This window comes from Hyaena hyaena, unplaced genomic scaffold (genome assembly GCF_003009895.1).
Source record: "Hyaena hyaena isolate Hyena2069 unplaced genomic scaffold, ASM300989v1 scaffold_135, whole genome shotgun sequence".
NCBI classification, from domain to species: Eukaryota; Metazoa; Chordata; class Mammalia; order Carnivora; family Hyaenidae; genus Hyaena; species Hyaena hyaena.
In genome coordinates, this window is record NW_024080767.1 from 650894 (window position 1) to 672549 (window position 21656).

The 21656-nt window shown below is 41.5% G+C and overlaps 1 protein-coding gene across 6 annotated transcripts in view; it reads left to right on the forward strand.

The window, feature by feature from the left end:
- Positions 1-8182: 8182 nt before the first annotated feature.
- LOC120235679 (CGRP receptor component) overlaps positions 8183-21656 on the forward strand; it is a 42557-nt gene continuing 29083 nt past the window's right edge. Inside the window, exons 1-3 of one of the 6 annotated variants that reach the window (XM_039238090.1) lie at positions 8183-8270; positions 16746-16782; positions 21495-21593. In XM_039238090.1, the coding sequence (XP_039094021.1) occupies positions 8263-8270; positions 16746-16782; positions 21495-21593 (144 nt within the window). In that variant the 5' untranslated portion in view covers positions 8183-8262. Of the gene's footprint in view, positions 8271-10802; positions 10823-16522; positions 16531-16745; positions 16783-21494; positions 21594-21656 lie in introns of those variants that run through there. The other 5 variants (XM_039238091.1, XM_039238092.1, XM_039238094.1 and 2 more) reach the window with 5 other exon arrangements.

Here is a 21656-nt window from a genome sequence, read left to right on the forward strand (position 1 = left end):
TGAGTTAAGATTGACCATACATACCTGGTGTTGAGTGTGCAGGAGACAGCCTCAAAGAATGGTGTGGGGCATGACAAGAGCCCCAATCCTGCTAGCTCTTCGTGGAGACAGCTGTTGGTGGCCCAGCCTGGGTGGCCAACTCATCCCTGGCAGCACTTTAGAAAGACTCAAGTGGCAGTTAAGTATACTGGAGTACACTTTATGACAGGCTCTGAGAGTCAGAGGAGCCAGGGTTGAATCTAAGCCACAGTGCTCCTTGGGTGTAGCCTCAGGTAAGTACTTATTCCCTTGGAGTTTCAGTAAAAAGGGAATAATGATACCCATGCATTGAAGACTGAGTGAAGATATCATATACGTATAAGGCCTGATTTATACTAAGTACTCAGTGAATGGTAGTTGCCATTATTAATAAAGGATCCTAGTGGGCTAGGATGATGCTAGTTTGAAATCAACTATTTATTCAGTGCTTTTCATGTTCAAGGTGCTTTATGTGAATATCAGTTATCTATCGCTGTGTAACAAAACATCCTAAACCGTAAAACAACAACTGTGATGATTATTACTACTTTTGATCATTCTGGAGGTTGAATGGGCTCAGCTAAGAGGTTCTGGCTAAGGGTTTCTCATGCAGTTGCGCGGACCTGGGGTCATTTCAAAACCTTCTTCATTAGTCACAGGTTTGATGCCTGGACTGGGAGGATTCAAATAGTTGGGGACTGCAACACCTGCATAAGGGTGTGATCTCTCCACGGGGTGCCTCCAGCCTAGTGGTTTGAAGGTGACTCAGGACTCTAAAACCCACGTCCTGAGAGACAGCCAGATGGGAGCTGCATGGCTTTTTCTGCCCCAGCCTCAGAAGGCATGTAGTGTCACTTTCACTGCCTTTTTTTTTAAATTAATTTATTTTGAGAGAGAAGGAGAGAAAGTGCACACGTGCTTGCAAGCAGAGGGGCAGAGAGAGAGGGAGAGAGAGAATCCCAAGCAGGTTCTGCACTGTCAGCGCAGAGCCCGATGTGGGGCTTGAACTCAGGAAGTGTGAGATCATGACCTGAGCAGAAATCAAGAGTTGGATGCTTGACCAGAGCACCACGCAGGTGCCACCCCCCTTTCCACTGCCTTCTATTCATTACAAATGAGTCGTAAGTCCAGGCCACATTCAAGGTCGGGGGAATTAGTCTCCAGTCCATGAAGGAAGAATGTCAAAACAATTTGCAGACATGCTTTAAAACCGCTGCATGTTTATCATCATATTTAATCTTCTTAGAAGGTAAACACATTTTTCACTATTTTACAGGTAGAGAAATTTAGAAGATTAGATGCTTAGAAGATTTAAGTGACTTGCCCCAGCTCATAAAGTTACTAGGTGGTGCAGACAGGATCCAAACTAAAGCCAGCAGTCTGATCCTAGAATCTGTGTTCTTTCTTTCTTTTTTTTCCCCCGTGTGCTGACAGCAGTGAGCCTGAAGTGGGGCTTGCACTCACAAACCATGAGATCATGACCTGAGCTGAAGTGGGATGCTCAACCGAGCCACCTAGGTGCCTCTAGCATCTGTGCTCTTAGTCCCTATGCTATACAATTACACTAGACAGAAGACAGAAAATATGTAGGGTATTTGTTCATAAGCTCTCTTATGTAGTACTTAGTGAATACCAGTCACTGTTCCAAGCACTTTTCAGGGAACTATGTAAGTAACAGAAAACTATGTAAGCACATGGTAGAGGCCCCAGGTGTTAGGCTTAGGTTTCCTGGGCTGGGAATGGGGGAGCAGGCTCACTGACACCAAGAAGCCTCCAGAAAAACGCTCCCTTCCAAGATTGCAGAGTGAAGGCCCCTGCTTGGTTGAAAGGCAGAGAACTACGCCTTACATTTTAAAAATTAATTGATCCATTCATTAATATATTTTAAAAACTTACATCCAAGATAGTTAGCGTAAAGAGCAATAATGATTTCAGGAGTAGAATCCAGTGGTTCACCCAGGGCCTGTCCCAACAAGTGTCCTCCTTAATGCCCTTTGCCCATTTAGCCCATCCCTCCACCCACAACCCCTGCAGTGACCCTAAGTTTGTTCTGGTACACAATGGAGTATTACTTGGCAATCAAAAAGAATGAAATCTTGCCATTTGCAACAATGTGGATGGAACTAGAGTGTATGATGCTAAGTGAAATTAGTCAGAGAAAGACATATCATGACTTCACTCATATGTGGAATTTAAGATACGGAACAACTGAACATAGGGAAAGGGAAGCAAAATAATATAAAAACAGGGAGGTGGGGGGCAAAACACGAGACTCTTAAATATGCCTTACATGCTGACTATCCCTGCACCTGGCCCCACACACTTCAGCAGCCGGAGAATGAAAATAAACTAAAGTAGCCTAAGGCATCTGCAGTAATGGTGTCAGGTAGGAGGCTAGGCTTCAGGGCCTGCGGACAACTGCACCCTGCCCTGCTGCCATCACTACAATGTGGTCAACGGCAGCCACAATAGGGGGTCCCAGAGCTCTGCATGTGCTCACATGCACACACACGATACTGTGAGTCACCTGGACCTGGATCTATCTAGGAGTCGTTTGAAGGGTACTCAGCTTTCTGGACAAAAGTAGACAAGCAGCCTTTTGTGACAGTGGACAGTGAATAAGCAGGACAGTCTGCATGGAATTCAGGAATTGTATGGGAGTTCATTTGTTTTCCATTGCTGCTATAACAAATTCCCACACTACTCCCGCAGATTTATCATCTCATAATTCTGTAGGCTAGAAGCTGTACGTGGCTCTTACTAGGCTAAAATTAAGGTGTTGGCAGGGCTACAATCCTTTCTGGAGGCTCAGTGGAGAATCTGTTTCCTTGCCTTCTCTGGTTTCTAAAGGCAGTCTATAGTCCTTGGCTCATGGCTCCTTCCTCCAGCTTCAGAAACAGGCAAGTAGCATCTCCTGGATTCTTCTTCCGTAGTTACACCTTCCTTTGACTCTGTCAACTGGGATTCTCCTCTTTAAAGGACCCATGTGATTAGGTTGGGCCCATCCAAATGATTCTGGATGATCTCCCCATCATAAGATCTATAACCTTAATCACATCTGTAAAGTCCCTTTGGGCATATGTGGTAACATATCCACAGGTTCCAGAGGATGAGGGTGTGGACATCTTGTGGGAGCCATTATTCTGCCTCGCATATGGAGAGACTCCAGGAAAATGCCCTTGAATGGGGCCAACGATCCCATCCCACGCTCCAAGTCCTGCACTCCATGGGACACATTTTCTTACTCACTAGAAGCCTTTAACTCAACTCATGTCAACTGTTCCAAGGTAAGGTGGGTAGTGAAAGGCTTCATGATTTTTCCAAGAAGATGGACAGTATATCCACAGTAAGGAGAAGTAGATGACATCCATACATCATCATATACTTAAAGCTTTCATCATTCAAAATCTTTCCTTGCTTTGGATTTTTGGAGATAATAGGTAGTATTTTTTTTCTCTTCCATGCTTGCCATTTGCCAGGCGCTATTCTAAACACAACTCTGTAAGGTAGGTACTTGACTTAACTCGGTCTGTGTGGCCACAGAGCCCACATCTGTAACTACCACATGTGACTGATTATTCCTGTGTCCCCCAGAATACAACCCATGATTAGAAGTCACCAAGGGTCTACAATTCCTGCTCCTAGGATGCTAAAAATGATCGCAACCTCGCCGGACTTTGCCAGTGGTTCCTTCAAGGCTGTGACCATAGGCAAACCTGTGCTCATCCTCATTGCCAGCTTGAGCGTCTAGGGCAGTTCAGACAATGGACAACAGCCATTTCAGCAGAGGGCTGGCTGAATGTTGTATGGGATTTATCTGTCTCAGAAGAATGAAAGCTTTGCCTGGCCTCTCTCCCCTACGTATTCCACTTTGGTGCACCTAAAAGGTTTAGTGCAGAACAGGGAGGCCCTAAAACTGAGAGGTAAGGTTAGGGTAGTGCTGGTGCATACAGGTGTTGGGAGTTGGCCAGAGCAGAGGGAGCACCCTGGCTCTGACGCTTTGTAGCTCCTTTCTGAGCTTCACTTTCCTCTGTGTGAAATGGACTGATCATTGTACTTAACTCTGAGAACTCCTGAGAGAAGTTAAATGAGAGCATACTAACGCCGTGCCCGGCACACATTCTCATGGAATCTTGTGGGGATTAAATAAGCACACCCCTGTGAAGAGCTGAGATCAACTCGCTGGCACCTTGTAAGCACCAAGTAAGTCTTACTGTTCTGGACTCTCCCTAGGTGACTTAACTTCAAAGCCTTCAACTTCTACTTACACCTTCAAAAGTTTTTGCCAGTTTCCTTCTGAGCTCTAGACCTAACAGTTCTGTGTTCAACAGGACATTTCCCCATGGAAGACACACAACGTTTGCTCATGCTCTGGGCCTTTGTATACAATACATACCACTGCCTAAAAAGCCAGTTGTTAGGGGAAAAAAAAAAGCCATTTTCTGGGTTTGTATACCTTGGGTGGCAAAGAACAGAGACTCCTTAAGCAACCTCAGGTTAGGAGAGCTACAGGGAGGCCCTGAGTGGGGGACAGGCTAGGGAGGAGTTTCAGCCATTGAGTAGCCCAGCTTTGTTGGCTGGATTATTTCATTGCAAAGGGTCCTTTGGGGCAGGCTTCCCTTGGGAGAAAGGATCTCACTCCTGATTACTTGGCTGCCCTTAGGGGATAGGCAGAGTGACTCCATATGGTCCCCAAAGTCTTACTGTGGTGGCCTCCCTTGGAGAACCTGGAGCTTACCTACTTTATCATGAGGCCCTCAGAGGTACTAACCTCTCTTCTGTGGAAGCCCATCCCTGAAGCTTTGGCTTTGGGTGCTCCTCCCCACAGCCAGCTCAAACACTCCTGGCTTTGAGACGCCTCTGACCTTATTAGTCATTCTCTCCTCTGCTTCATCGCGTCTAAACACTGTATTGCAGTTATTGATGTCTAGAGCTGGTTCCCCAGCTAGGCTGTCAGCTAGCCAGGGCGGGAGGTGCAGATTATTCACATTTGTATCATCACCACCAAATGGGCCATCACTCCATATTCGCTAAGTGAAAACACAAGCATCTTTAGTGCTTTGTGGGGCCCACTGTCCTTAAAGAAGGTACAGGGGACCTTCTATACAAATGAAGCCAACTGGGTCTGGGGGGTATTTTACATACTTGCTGATTTTTTTAAAGTAAATTAGTTGTTTTTAAAATAATATTTTTTGTGATTTAAAAACAATGTGCACTGAAAATTTAATTTAAAAAAATGTTTTATTTATTTATTTATTTCTGAGAGAGAGAGAGAGGGAAAGAGAGAGGGAGAGAGACAGAGACAGCGTGAGCAGGGGAGGGTCAGAGAAAGAGGGAGATACAGAATCCAAAACAGGCTCCAGGCTCTGAGCTGGCTGTCAGCACAGAGCTCGACGCGGGGCTCAAACCCGCAAACCGTGAGATCATGACCTGACCTGAAGTCAGACACTTAACCGACTGAGCCACCCAGGCACCCCTGAAAAACGTTTTTAAAGTTCTGAATGTGTAAAGTTAAAGGTTAAAAATTCCTCTTATTTTCTTCCAAACTAACCCCCACAAGCAAATACCAGTAACAATTTTTTAACAGCTTCATGGATACATAATTTAGATACCATACAATTTGCTTATTTAAAATTATATATGCAGTGTTCTTTGATATATTCACAGGGATGGACAGCCATTACAACATAATTTTGGGACATTTTTATTTTCCCCAAAAGAAATTCAGTGTCCACGTCCTTGCTTTGGTAGCACAAATACTAAAATGGGAAAGAAGTTCTGTGTCCATTAATTGTCACTCTCCATCCCTAAGCAACCACTAATCTACTCTGTGTCTGTATAGATTTGCCTATCCTGGAGACTTCATATAAATGGAATCATTTGGATGCGTTCTTTTGTGTCTGGCTTCTTCCACTTGGCATGGTTTTGAGGGCCATCCATGTTGTAGCAGGTATCTGTACTCAATTCCTTTTATTTTTTGGCTATAATATATTTTATTAACCAATCAGTCACTATTAACAATATAATACACTCCCTACAGTTGTTCAGATGGCCTGAGTTTAAGTCCCTTCTGGATAAGTTCTTAGATGACTGACCTTGGGTAAATCATAATCTCTCCAAGCCTGCCTCAGTTTCCTCTATATTAAAATTTGAATAACAAAAGAACTACCCGAGTGTCATAGTTGTACTGTCACAGTAATTAATATTTGCTGAGCATTTACTACGTGTCAAGTACTTTATAAAGAATGCCACACAGACCTATGATTTACATATTAGGAAACTGGGGTTAGGAGAGGTTAAGTAATCTCCCAAGGTCCAATAGCCTCTAAGAAAGTGATGGAGGTAAAGAGAATCACAGGCCATCTGACTGCAAAGCCTGCACCATTAACTGTTAATGTAATGGAACAACAAAGTGCTTAGTAAGGGTCTTGCAAAGAGAATGAATTTAGCAAATGATAACTGATACAACTATAAAAAAGCATAAAAAATTAGCAATTGACATATCATTAAAAATTTTTTTTTAATGTTTATTTTTGAGAGAGAGACAGACAGAGCACGAGCAGGGGAGGGGCGAGAAAAGAGGGAGACACAGAATCTGAAACAGGCTCCAGGCTCTGAGCTGTCAGCACAGATGTGGGGCTGGAACTCACCAACAGGGAGGTTGGTGACCTGAGCCAAAGTTGGAGGTTTAACCAACTGAGCCACCCAGGCGCCCCATACGTATCTTTTTTTTTTTTTTTTTTAAGATGTTTATTTATTCATTTTTGAGACAGAGAGAGCGCACGCAGGGGAGGAGCAGAGAGAGAATCCCAAGCAGGCTCTGGGCTGTTAGCACAGGGCGGAACATGGGGCTTAATCCCACAGACCATGAGATCATGACCTGAGCTGAAATAAAGATTTGGACACTTAACTGACTGAGCCACCCATGTGCCCTGCAATTGACATATCATTTAAAGACACTTGCTACTGTTCATATTCTGGCTCTTTCCTTCTAGCCCGTTAAGAAATATTTCAGACATACCGAAGTTTAGAAGGAAATGGACCTTCCATGTCTGGTTTTTTAAGACCTAAAATATAGATTAGGTGGCTCTACTTTAGGTATTTTTACCCCTGTGCATTATTTTTCTTTAGATTATTAGAGTAACACCATATCATTTTCTATCTTTTGATTACAGATCCTATCTTAAGCATTTCCCCTAGCATAACAAATATGCTACATGATTTCTCACGGCCGTATACATAATACTGCACGGCTGAAACATGCTTTATCAATTCCTCATTGATGGATATTCAGGCTATCTCCCTGCGAAAAAATGTCACTACGCAACCATCTACCTTCAAGCATCTGATAATTCTTTTTAGATAAATTCGTAGAAAGGCCGGGAGGTCAGAGTCTTACCCTTGACAGCTTCTTAAAAAAATGCTTATTTATTTTTGTGAGAGAGCGCGAGAGCGCGAGAGCGCGAGCATGCACTGGGAGGGGCAGAGGGAGAGAGGTGTTAAGAGAATCCGAAGGAGGCCCGCGCTGACTGCAGAGAGCCTGAAGCAGGGCTCGAACTCAGTAACTGTGAGACCACGACCCTAGCCAAAGTCCACGCTTAGGGACTGAGCCATCCAGGCGCCCCTACCCTTACATCTGTGTCTGTTTGCCAAATAGCTCCCAAAGAAGAGCGAGCACAAGAAGGGAGGCTGAGGGACCCCCCCCCCCGGCCTTTAAGTCGTTTTATTCAATTACAACATACAGAAACGTGCACAAAAGCGTACAACTCACTGAATTTTCAGAAACAGAACACACTGCGCACCCAACATCAAGACCAGGAAACAGAACCTTTCCAGCAGCCCGGGGCCGTCTTGCTTCTCGCCAGCACTACTTTCCGACGGGTGGGATTTTAACGCCACAGGCCTACCAACCCCATTATGTCTCTGGAAACTTAGTTTATTAATACTTAGCTATCACCTAGACCACGAAAATACGAGTTACGTCTTGCCTGCAAACATGTAACAGTCTTAGGTCCCGCAACGCGAAACGTTCAGGGAAGTCTGGCTGCGCCGAAGTCTCCGCCCGGGTCAGCCAGGCTCCCGACGCGCAGCGCGGCGTTCCCGGCGTGCAGCGCGGCGATCCCGACGTGCCCCGCGGCGCGCGTAACCGGCGGCTCGGTGCACTGCGAGGACCGCGGGGGCGGCCGCGGCGTAGCGTGAGGCTGCGCGCTTGCTGGCGGCCAGAAGCGACGACGCGGGGTCGACATGGAAGTGTGAGTGACCCAGGGCGCGTTCCCGGGCTCGCGGAAGTGTCCACAGCCGGGGGTGGCTGGGCCGAGGGGAGCCGAGGGACGCAGGCATGGAGCGCACCTTGTACCAGCGTGGGGGGCGAGGGGGAGGGCAGGCTTGGGGGGGGCAGCGGGGAAGAAAGGGACCCTTGGAACCTGCGACCGTGCGTCCTGTGCTTGGGACGTGGGGCCCAGCGCGGCTTGGCCTGGCTGGCTTTCAGTGTGCCTCTTCCCTCCATCGCTCATATCTTACTATGTCCTTGTTCCCTTTGGGGAGCTCGGCCCGGTGTCCCGGTGGGGACTTGGATGGTGTAAAGCCCAGAGTCCGTCTTGGAGATACCTACAGGAGAGATGGAGAAGTGCTAGATTCGAGCTTGGGGCTTACCCTGGGGAACCCTAACTGGGAAGCCCTAACTGGGAAGAAGGTCTCTCCGAGTTTACCGAGCGGTACGTCTTGCTAGGGAAGGGGCGGGTTTTCTGGGAAGAAGAAAGTACTGGAGCCAGGATTGGGATCTCAGAAACTGTATGTTTGCCTACTGTACGCGTGCAGATGGAAATTTTTGCTGCTGCTCCGCATGTGGGTTTTTCCACGGTTCACATTAGCTTGTAGGCATACCTGTATCGTGTTCTCTTTGGCACTGGTTATTTAATACTCACATTTTTCTTTGTGTTCTTTTGCCACATGTTTAATGGTCATGTATTTTTTCAGATTTTTAAAAAACACGAATATGTGTATGTAACCGAAATGAAAGCTTCGTGAAACAATACTTTTACTGTATTCGGTACACTATGATACTGGTTTTTTTTTTTTTATTAAAAAAAGAATGCTGATCCACTAAATTGATTTTGCAGTCCGTTAATGGGGCTTAATCTGCATTTTGAAAAACATTCAGGTATATATTACTGTAGCCCAAGCTATTACAAATGTCCCCTGTTTACCAGAGTGTTTCCTTAAACAATCCCGCTTTAATTTATCCATCTTAAAAAATTCCTTGTCCCCATATTCGTATCCACGTATTGCTCCGTTTTTGTTTCCCCTCAGAACAAAACTGCTTAGAAGTGTTTTTATTCCTCATTCTCAACCAGTCAGCTGGGCTTTCATCCACACCAATCTGCAGAAATGGTTTTGTGATGATTATCTGAGCCCTCCATCTTGTCAAATTCAAAAGTTGATTTTCTGTTCTCAGTCCTCTTGATCTCTTAGCAGGAGTTGATACAGAAACTCTTGTCAATTGTACTTTCAAAACAAAACAAAACAAAACACTCCAGAAACTCTTTGGCCTTGTGACATGCCGTCTGCATTTCCTGCTACATCAGGGACTGCTTCTCTGTCTCCTTTCCTGGTTTATCCTTCCTCCCTTGCTTGGCTTCTAAATGTTGAGGTATCTTATGGCTCAGGCCTTGGACCCCTTTCTCTCCGCACCCTCTGTCTTGGTCATTTTACCCATCTATATGCTGATGACTCCCAAAAATATATTTCTAACCCTTTTCTCTCATCATTCATCCAATTGCTTAGTCCAAAAATCTAGCCCTCCTTTTTCACCCCTAAATCCAGTCCATCAACGAGACATGTCATGTCCACCTTCGATATATTTTGTATGCAGTTACTTTTCACCATCTCTCTGGTCTGAATTAAGCAGTTAGCCTTTGGCTTCCACTCTTGTCCCCCCTCTATTCTGTTTTCTAGTCAGCAGACAGAGTAATCTTAAAATATTAATTGGGTCAAACATCCCCTATTAAAACTCTTCATTTACTTCCTGTTGTACTAAGAGGAAATCTACATTCCTTACCAGGACCTATATGACCCTGTATAACCTTACCTACTCACCAACCCTCTTTTGTGCTACTGTCCCCACCCCCAAACACACACTTTCCACTGGCAGTTATGTAGTTTCTATAATCTTCCACGCCCTTTACTTCCTCAGGACCTTTGCATTACTGTTCCCTCTGCCTGGTATACTTTTCTCTCTGTCCTGCTCCTCTTTATCTTTTTGATAGTTTAAGTTGTGTGTTGCTTTTCCTCTTCAGCCAGTCTAAAATAAGTCCTCCTTTTGTCTCTTACTGCACCGTAGTTTATTTTTCTTTTGAATAATTACAATTTGTAATAATAGATGTATGATTACTTGTTTAGGGCTTTCCTGCCTCCTGAGAAAGTTCCATGAAGGCAGGGACTCAATGTCTTTTCACCTAGTGCTCAGCACTGCATTTGGCATGCATTAGGCATTCAGCAGATAGTTGTTGAATGAACTTCATTAATCTAATAATTTAGTTAAAAATTAACATAATTGAGTTAGCTAGTTTCCTAATTGCTGAACCTATAGATTTTCTGGTTTTCTTAAGTGAAATGGTTTGATCAAGAGTTTTTTCTCCTATAGCAACCTGTCCATTTCTCCTGAGGACTCAGTGACTTTAACACCAGTCAAGAATCTTGCAGTGAGCAATTTATGGGAAAGTGATGTTTCCAGAGAGTGGAAGGACCCCTGGAATGGAAAGGTCTGGAGGCCTAACTTTAGTTCCTGCCTGGCCTCTAACATGAGGTATGATCTCTGGCAGTGTGGTCCTTATATAGCATCTTTAGCAGAAGCCTGAGTCTCTGAGAGGGCAAACATATTGTACCTCTTTCAGGCATTCCTAGGACCTAGGGGGAGGCGGCATGAAAGGACAACTCTGAGTTTTTACTACTTTTTTTCCGTCAGTCGCTGTGTAAATACTACTGAGTGAGTAATACATATAGACATATACCAGAAGTTTTTTTTTAAGGTGGTGAATATTTATACTTTATTTGATTGAGTGATAGAATTAAAAAAACCAGGGGCGCCTGGGTGGCTTAGTCGGTTAAGCGTCCGACTTTCGCTTAGGTCATGATCTCACGGTTTGTGGGTTCGAGCCCCGCGTCGGGCTCTGTGCTGACTGCCAGCTCAGAGCCTGGAGCCTGTTTCAGTCTGTGACTCCCTCTCTCTCTGACCCTCCCCTGCTCACGCTGTCTCTCTCTCCTAGAAATAAATAAAACATTTAAAAAAAAAAAAAAGAATTAAAAAAACCAAAAACTTGTTGACCATCATTTGGATATATTTTTCTCAGGTAAAAGGTTACAAAATATTCATAGGAAAATTAAATATTTGTATATATGAGGTATTTGCTATTTGGCTAACTTTGTCTAATGCCTTGGGTTTATTTATATACCTGGAAAACTTTGTGTTCATTCTTTTATTCTTGAACTTAATATACATAGTTAGGGGAAAGTTATCATCTTTTTGAGATCATGCAAGAATTTTCTTCATTTTACAGCTGGAAATACTGAGATTTAGAGAAGTTAGCTAATAGGCCCTATAACAGTTCAGTAACAGCACTAGTAAGAGGATAGTTTTTTGCTAGCTCCCAACAGAATACTACAGATTAAAAAGTTCATTGACTTTATGAGGCACCTGGGTGGCTCAGTTGGTTAAGGGTCTGACTTCAGCTCAGGTCATGATCTCACAGTTTGTGGGTTCGAGCCCTGCTCACAGCCTGGAGTCTGATTCAGATTTTGTGTCTCCCTCTCTCTCTGTCCCTCCCCTGCTAATGCTCTGTCTCTCTTTCAAAAATGAATAAGCATTTAAAAATAAATAAATAAAAAGTTCATTGACTTTGAAGGGTGCCCAGTTTTCTTGTACTTTAGTTTTTCAGAATGTGACGTGAATCAATAAAATTGAATTTGAGCAGTTCTGTTCATCATTACACACGTAAGTTAACTGTGTGGCAGTTAAAAGGTGCTGTTTGCATGTGTATGTGTGTTTCTAAAGAAAGGTCTGCCAGTAGATCATTTTGTTCTGTTTCTTCAGAATTTGGTTTTCCAAAGTAGTTGCTTGCATCCATTACGTTGACTCGGCAAGTTAAGCAGAATTTACACATTACGTTTCAAATAGCAAGGCAACTTCCATTAACTAATTTATTACTTAAGGAAATTAAATGACTCCTACATGTAAATACTGTTTCAAACAATCTTTAAAATTCACTTGGAATATTTGCTTTGAACATCCGTAAATAAAATCAGTACTAGTCTAAGTCAGAATATTTGGTTTAAACAGCTGTAAATAAATCAGTACTAGTCAAATCCTGTAGGAGAATATGAAATTTTATGTAGGTGGGGAGTTTCTGGAAGTCTGAATGCTTGTGAATGTATTACATAATACTGAAGTGTAAGCTATATAGAGAGCAGACAATTCCTGCCCAGTAGGAACAACAGCTTATAAATATATAATTGACAGATTATAGTCACCCTAAAAAACATTGGAGGAAAGTGCGTTTTATGTTCTTTTGTAAGTTATACTAATGTCTTTTCTAACATTATAGAAATCTTTAGTTTTACATTTCCATTTTTCTCAACTTTTTAGCTTGAAAAATTCAAAACCCATAGAACAGTTGCAAAAAAGAATACCACAGATACCGTCTATCTGTTTATACTCTCTATCTAGAGTCACTGTTAACATTCTGACATATTTGCCTTCTCTCTCTTACACATGTATGCATTCTCTCTAACACACACGCATGCGCACACACACTCATACTGAATCATTTCAAAGTTGGAGATATGTCATTTTATCCAGTCATAAAAATGTATTTTATTTAACTGCAATACCGTTGACACACCAGGGAATTTAGCAGTAATGTGGCAATATCATTAAACTACAGCCTATATTAAAATTTCTCCAGTTGTCCCAACAATGTTATTTTAGCTGGATTTTTTTTTTTAACCACCAATTCAAGATCTAGTCAAGAATCATACATTTTTAATTGTCCTACAACTTGTAGTGGTCATAGTTCTTTAATCTCCTTTAAGAACAGCTTCCTAGCCTGTTTTTCTGACATTGACATTGTTACAAATGACATTGATATTTGCAGAGTCTAAACCATGTGTTTTAAAGTATGTTCCTTTCTTTAACTTGGCTTTGTCTGATGATATCCTCATGACTAGATTCAAATTAAACACTCTTTGACAGGATTACCCTAAGGGATGTGTCTTTCTCAGTGCATCACATCATCATTGGTGCTGTTAAATTAGATCATTTGATTTAGTTGATGTCTGTCCAGTCTCACCATATACTGTTCCCAGCAACCTGCCACTTAGTGGTGGTTATAGTAGGATAAAAACTGTCTTTAAAACTTTTATCAATATACACAATTCATTCAGAAACTGAATAAAATGTAGATATTATCATGCCCATTGACATTTTAATTGAATAAAGGAAAGCCTAGCATGTATTGGCATTTACTCTATAAGTATTTGCTGAGTAAAAAAATTATTTATCTTCCTAATACAAGAATAAATTAATAAGTCAGCTTCTGCAAGCCAGAATCTCTGAGATGTGGTACTTGTTTAAACATCCGTTGTTCTCCTGGCCCCAAGACACAGGTTCATTAAAACACGTGTATAAGAGAGTGTCTCTCCTTTGTATATTGGTTTTAGTAAAGACAGATGATGTTCTTTGCCTTCTTTCATTAACAGTATTGGCCCAGGCAGTGAGGCAATAGCTTGGGATAGCCAAGGACAGATTTCCCAAGGCATGGAATATTCTCCACAACAGAGGAGAGGCCATGATTTGGAAATGAATTTATAACAGTGACACCTGGGATGGACCCTTTAGCCTTGAGGGAAAATAACATTTATATTATTTTCTAGTCTGTTCCAGGAAGGGATCTCTTAGTTACAGTGTGGACACACAGGGAGTTTTAACTCAATTTCAAGCAAAGATAGGAAGAAGCCTAGTGGGCTGACTTCCTGATTAAGTAGGCAAAGAAGACATGTGGTTTGATTTGTCATTTTCAATTTTAAATGCAGCATATCATATACACTAATTATGCATTGCCCTTCCTGTGTTAGATTACTTTTAAATATGATATTCTTTGTTGATCTGAGTGCAATTGTGGTCATTTGGGCAAAGCAACACTTTTGTGAAATCTCAGCTATTTGTTGAATGACCAGTAGCATTTGGTAAGGTTCACATGTTGACTTGATTAGAGCTGACGTCACTGTGTTCTGACCAAAGTCCCAGGTTGGACCCTTATGTTAGTTAGCCATGTGCTCGTTTTGCATTATTGATTGGGGAAATTACCCACCTATTTGGCCTACAGTTTTGAAATTTTATGTCAGCATTTTCATCATACAGCCCTGCTCCTGGTTTAGAAACAAACAGTAGTCTTTATTACACATTATGTCAAGTCCAGACATCTTGCTGAATTTTTAGGATTCTGTATTACCGATTTCTGTTTGTCCAATTCAGTCTCATTTTTTTCACAATTCCATTGGTTACCTTCTTCCTCAGTTAGGGTTCTTACTGCGTACCTTAAGCAAATTTAGAAATCTCTGAGCTTCAGTTTCATCATCAGTAAAGAAGGAATCCTAATAGTTCCTATATCACAGGGTTTTTAATGAGAATTCAGTGAAGTAGTATCTTTAAAAATTAATAACTTCCGGGGCGCCTGGGTGGCTCAGTCAGTTAAGCGTCCGGCTTCGGCTCAGGTCATGATCTCACGGTTCGTGCGTTCGAGCCCCCCGTTGGGCTCTGTGCTGACAGCCAGCTCAGAGCCTGGAGCCTGTTTCCGATTCTGTGTCTCCCTCTCTCTCTGACCCTCCCCTGCTCACGCGCTCTCTCTCTCTCTCTCTCTCTCAGAAAAAAATAAAACATTAAAAAAAAAAAGAAACTTGTTGCTGAAACTTTAAAAAAAAAATTAATAACTTCCATAAGGAAGATCTTAATAAATACCAGGAATTAGGCTACACTTTAAAAATTTGTTGTCTCGGGGCGCCTGGGTGGCTTAGTCAGTTAAGCGTCCGACTTTCACTTAGGTCATGATCTTGTGGTTCGTGGGTTCCGGCCTCGCATCGGGCTCTGTGCTGACTGCCGGCTCAGAGCCTGGAGCCTGTTTCAGAGTCTGTGACTCCCTCTCTCTCTCTCACCCTCCCCTGCTCACGCTGTCTCTCTCTCTCTCTCCTAGAAATGAATAAAACATTAAAAAAAAATTAAAAAATTTGTTGTCTAATTTCATCCTCTGTGAGGTAGGAAGAATTTATGGTAGTAACACACGCAGTGATAATAGATGGCATTTATTGAGTACTTACTGTGTTCTAGTACTTTACATCTTTCAGTTTAATCCTGTAAGTAATTTTACATGGTTAGTACTATAATTGTCATTTTATGGGTGAGGAAATTTAAGTACAAAGAGGTTACATAACTTGCCTAAATTCACAGAGCTCTAATGTTTGGTGGAGCTGGGTTTAGCATCCAGGCTATACTTCTAGGTACCAGTTTATCTCCATTTTTTATTTTAAATAGGGGAACTTAGAGTTAATAAACTCCCTAAAACCCCCATACTTTACAAGTGGCAAGGCTAGAATGTGAACCCAGATTTTTTGGATTTCATAACTGTGTTCTTTTTTTTTTTTTAATATTTTTATTTATTTCTAGGAGAGAGAGAGACAGCGTGAGCAGGGGAGGGTCAGAGAGAGAGGAAGTCACAGACTGAAACAGGCTCCAGGCTCTGAGCTGGNACAGACTGAAACAGGCTCCAGGCTCTGAGCTGGCTGTCAGCACAGAGCCCGACGCGGGGCTCGAACCCACGAACCGCGAGATCATGACCTAAGCGAAAGTCGGACGCTTAACCGACTAAGCCACCCAGGCGCCCCGCATAACTGTGTTCTTAATTATCACACTATTCTGCCTCTGGACTATTTACTATACAGTAAATACTTCTGATGTGGTATTGTAGAATGGCTTGATTATAACTGAATACAGATCAGATTGCTGTGCTCACTCATACATGAAAGGTGACATTTTGCCTTGATCATAGGGTACCACGCTTTTGACCACTGCTTGACACATGAACTCTACCTGTTGAATTGATATAGAAGATGAACACCTTTGTGGATAGCTAGCAGGATTCCTGATGTTGCTGGGATTCCCAGTAGTGATGTTAGTGTTAATGATCCCATTTCTGGTGATTCAGCGGGAGGACTTGCCTGCCCAAGATGTCGATAACTGGTGGGAGTCAGATGGAACCGGGGAAAGGACATGGCTGTGGGATGAGACAGCACTGTTTCTCCACTTAATTCTAGTACCCTCACTGTTCATTGACACCCTTTTCCAACCCTCTGGTTTTGCCCTGTGTTCTTCCTGCAATTAACTTCTCCCAGATGACTGACTTAACTTCTGCCGACGCAGAATAAGGATAAGTATTGTGTTTTGATCACCTACTTAGTAATGGAAGTGTGATATACTATGGCTGTAAAGAGGGAAGTTTGCTCTGAAATTGTTCATTGCCAGCTAAAGCAGTGGGACTTAGAGGACATTTCTCAATTTTAGATTACAGTCCCTAAATTTCCTGAACTGGACTCCTGAATCTTGACTCCAGGTATTTTACACATATTTAATTCCCACAAAAGGATGTGAGCCCAGACTGACAACAATGTACTTTATTTTCCAGGAAGGATGCCAATTCTGCGCTGCTCAGTAATTATGAGGTAAATAGCTTTGAAATGAACTATTGTATTTTCCTTTCTGGTAGTTTGTCCTTTGCCCCTGAAGATTATTGAATTAGTTTTAATTAAAAATGACTGAATTCATTTGGAGTTTTCACTTTAAAATAGGACAGATGGCACCATCTGATGGACCTCAGAATTATTATAAGCTTGGCAAATTAAACATAGTAAATCAGGGAAGCTGGGAAGACTTTAGTTTATAGTCGGCAATCTTCCCCAAATCCCAAAGATTTTAGATCTTCATTTGACATGCCTTTCTGGGATGGAAGCATCTATTTGGAACTGTTTCTGTCTGTGAACGTTTTCCATTAAAATACTTAATGTCTTTTCCTAATTACCACTTTTACCTATCAAATGCTTTATGTTATTATTTTGATCCCCATAATAGTCTCATAAGTATTAAGACCTTCATATTGAACATGAGAGCTTAGTTGATTCGCCATTAAGGATAATTTAGTACGAACTAAAAGATTTGGAATTTGGGGGCTTGAGGGTTGGGTTGCTGGAGAAAGGGAGTAAAAAAGGAAGGAAGTTGGTGACAGAGAAGATAATATTATTTATTTTTGCCTTCTATTTTGCCTGTGTCTTTTTGGTACTAGCAAAGCCATCTGATAGGTTAACGCTAGATGTAGAAAGAACTGTTTATATATTCATGGTCAATTTTTCATTTTCTAGAATCTGAATTCATGAAGACTTTAGGAGATTTGAGTCTCCATTGTATGATATAGAAGATAGTGGAATTAACACAGTTGGCCATACTCCTTCTTTAAATTGTTGCTACTAATAACAGGAAGGAGATGGTTGTGAGTCAAGCCATTGGCTTTTAGGAACCTCCGTGTATAGTTTGGATTCTGCTGGGTGTTTGGGTGTTTTATCTATTGGGGAAACATTGCATTAACTGGATCTCATGACACTATTTCTGAAAAAGTAATGACAGTCAGGGGAGAGGTTGCATTGTATGTAGTAATGGTCTATGAGCCTGTACTTCCCTCAGTTTTCTAAAACAGGGAAGCTATATCTTCCTCCCATGCTCCTTAGTGCTAACACGTTTTTCCCTTGTCAGAAAAGTTTACTTCCAAAGTTCTACAGCATTTTTCCTTCTTTTTTTTTTGGGTAAAATTTGTATTTAACACTTGCCTCATAATTTTTCTTTTTCAGATATAAATTTGCTAGATTTTCATATTGAAGCAGGATCCTTTTTTTAAAAACACTTATTTTAGTGCCAAAAAATTTTGTTAGGTTTATTTATTTATTTTGGGGTTTGGGGGAAGGGCGGAGGTAGAACAAGAGAATCCCAAGCAGTCTCTACACTGTTAGCATGGAGCCTGTTCCGGGGCTCCATCTCACAAACCAAGAGATCATGACTTGAGCCAAAATCAAGCATTGGATGCTTAACCAACTGAGCTACCCAGGCACCCCTATTTTTAACTTTTTGAGGAACCTCCGTATTGTTTTCTATAGTGGCTGAACAAATTTATATTCCCACCAACAGTGCACAAGGGTTTCCTTTTCACATCCTTGCCAACCCTTATTCTTTCTGGTCTCTGGTATTAGCCGTTTTAACAGATGTTAAGTGATGGCTTATTGCAGTTTTGATTTGCATTTCCCTGATGATTAGTGATTTTGCATCTTTTTATGTGTCTGTTGGTCTTCTGTTCTGAAAAATGTCTATTCTGGTCCTCTGCCCATTTTTTAATCAGATTGTCTTTTTGGTATTTAGTTGTATATGTTCTTTATGTATTTTGGATATTAACTCTTTATCAGATAAATGATTTGCAGATATTTTCTCATCTAGTAAGTTGTCTATTCATTTTGCTGATGGTTTCCTTTGCTGTGCCTTTTCGTTTGATATAGTCCTCCAGTTTTTTATTTTTGCTTTGGTTTTCTTTGCTTTTGGTGTTAAATAAAAAAAAATCATCACCAAGACGGATGTCAGGGAGCTTACCTCTGTTTTCTTCTAGGAGCTTTATGGTTTCAGGTCTTACATTCAATTCTTCAGTCATTTTGAGTTAATTTTTCTGTGTGGTGTACGGTAGTGGTCCACTTTCATTCTCTCCCTTTTGACTGTCCAGTTTTTCCAGCACCATTTATTTTTTAAAATATGAACGGATACCATTTAATCTTTAAAATAATATATATTTTTTAAGTTTATTTTTATTTATTTTGAGAGATAGAGAGCAAGAGGGGGAGGGCCAGAGAGAGGGAGACAGAATACCAAGGAGGCACCATGATGTCAGTGCAGAGCCCTGTGTGGAGCTTGAACTCATGAACCATGAGATCATGATCTGAGATGAAACCAAGAAAGAGTCTGACACTTAACTGGCTGAGCCACCCCAGCACCCCATCCCATCACCATTTATTGAAAAGACTGCCTTTTCCCCATCGTATATTCTTGGCAAAGAATAATTAAAATTAATTCACCACAGGAGTGCCTGGGTGGCTCAGTCGGTTGAGTGCCTGGCTCTCATTTTCAGCCCAGGTCATGATCTCGTGGTTTGTGAGTTTGAGCCCCCTCTCAGGCTCTGAGCTGACAATGTAGAGTCTGCTTGAAATTCTCTTCCTCTCTCTCTGCTTCTCCCTCTTATGCACGTGCTCTCTTCTCTCTCTCTCTCAAAATAAATACATTTTAAAAAATTAACTAACCACATATGTGTGAGTTTATTTCTGGACACTCTGTTCTGTTCCTTTGATTTATGTGTCTTTAATGCCAGTAACGATATTGTTTTGATATACATGGCTTTGTATATAATTTGAAATCAGGAAGCATGATGCCTCCAGCTTAGCTTTTCTTTCTCAAGATTGCTTTGACTATTTAGGGTCTTCTGTGGTTCCATGAAATTTTAGGGTTGTTTGTTCCATTTCTGGGAAAAATGCTATTGGAATTTTGATGGAGATTACCCCAAATTTGTAGATTGCTTTGTGTAGTATGGATGTATTCTTCTGACCCATGAACATGGAATATCATTCCATTTATTTGTGTCATCTTCAGTTTCTTTCATCAACGTCTTAATAGTGTTTAATGTACAGATATTTCATTCCTTGGTTAAGTTTATTCGTAGGTATTTTATTCTTTTCAATGCAATTGTAAAAGGGGTTTTCCTAATTTTTCTTTCTGGTATTCATTATTATCATGTAGACACGCAGTAGTTTTCTATATATTGATTTTGTATCCTGTAACTTTACTGAATTTATTTATTTTTAGTTCAGTTTTTTGGTAGAGTTTTTAGGGTTTTCAATATATAGTATCATATGATCTGCAAATAGTGACAGTATTTACCACTTTCCAATTTGGCTGCCTTTTATTTCTTTTCTTGCTTAATTGTTCTCGAAAGGACTTTCAGTACTGTGTTGAATAAAAGGGGCAAGAGTGGGGCGTCTGGGTGGCGCAGTCATTTCAGCATCCAACTTTGGTTCAGGTCATAATCTTGCAGTTGGTGAGTTCAAGCCCCACATCGGGCTCTGTGCTGACAGCTTGGAACCTGGAGCCTGCTTCGGATTCTGTGTCTTCCTCTCTCTGCCTCTCACCCTCTTAAAATCTGTTTCTGCTTCCCTCCCCCCCCCCCAAAAAAATAAATAAACATTAAAAAAACAAAAGGGGCAAGAGTGGCATCTTTGACTTCCTGATCTTATGGGAAAAGCTTTCAGCTTTTCACTGTTCAGTATGATGTTAACTGAGGGCTTGTCACATCTGACCTTTACACATTGAGTACGTTCCCTCTCTACCCACTTTTTTGAGAGTTTTTATCATAAATGGATATTAAATTTAAAACATTTTTAATGTTTTATTTTTAGTTTTTAGAGAGAGTGTGAGTGGGTGAGAGGCAGAGCAAGAGGCAAATAGAGGATCCAGAGTGGGCTCTGTGCTAACAGCAGTGAGCCCAATGTGGGGCATGACGTGAGTCGAAGTCAGATGCTCAACTGACCGAGTAACGGAGGTGCCCCTGATGTTGAATTTTAGAAAATTCTTTGTCTGCATCTATTGTGATATAATATTTTAGGGAAATTTACTTTCAAATATTCATATATTTTTGAGATCAGAGGAAATCAGTGATATGGTGTATATTAATAAGGAGATATTTGAAATATTTTCAGTAAACTAATGAATTTGGATTATTTGACTTAGATAAAAGCATTTTTAAGATGTCATATGCTTCTTGGGGCGCCTGGGTGGCTTAGTCGGTTAAGCGTCTGACTTTCGCTTAGGTCATGATCTCACGGTTCATGGGTTCAAGCCCTGCGTCGGGCTCTGTGCTGACTGCCAGCACAGAGCCTGGAGCCTGTTTCAGAGTCTGTGTCTCTCTCTCTCTCTCTGACCCTCCCCTGTTCATGCTGCCTCTCTCTCTCCTAGAAATAAATAAAAATATTAAAAAAAAAAGATGTCATATACTTCTTGACTCATATTTGCTCTAATGGAAGAGTTAGGGGTTTGTAAAAGAAAAGAGGTATTCTATTTATCGTTCAGAATCATTGACTTTGGGGCGTCTGGGTGGCTCAGTCTGTTAAGCTTCTGACTGTTGTTGGTTTTGGCTTGGGTCATGATCTCATGATTCGTGAGTTCAAGCCCTTAGTTGGACTCTGCTTTGACAGCAATCAGTCAATCCATCAATCAACAAATCTATCTTAAAAAAAATCATTGCTCATGAAATACGTACATTTCTCACATTTATTCAGAAAAATTTTTTATCACTTCTCAGGTGTTCCAGTTACTGACTGATCTGAAAGAGCAACGGAAAGAAAGTGGAAAGAACAAACACAGTTCTGGGCAACAGAACTTGAATACTATCACCTATGAAGTAAGCCTAGGCTTGGCGAGGGGCTACCCAAACTACCATTGAGGGGGGTGGGTTTATTCCAGG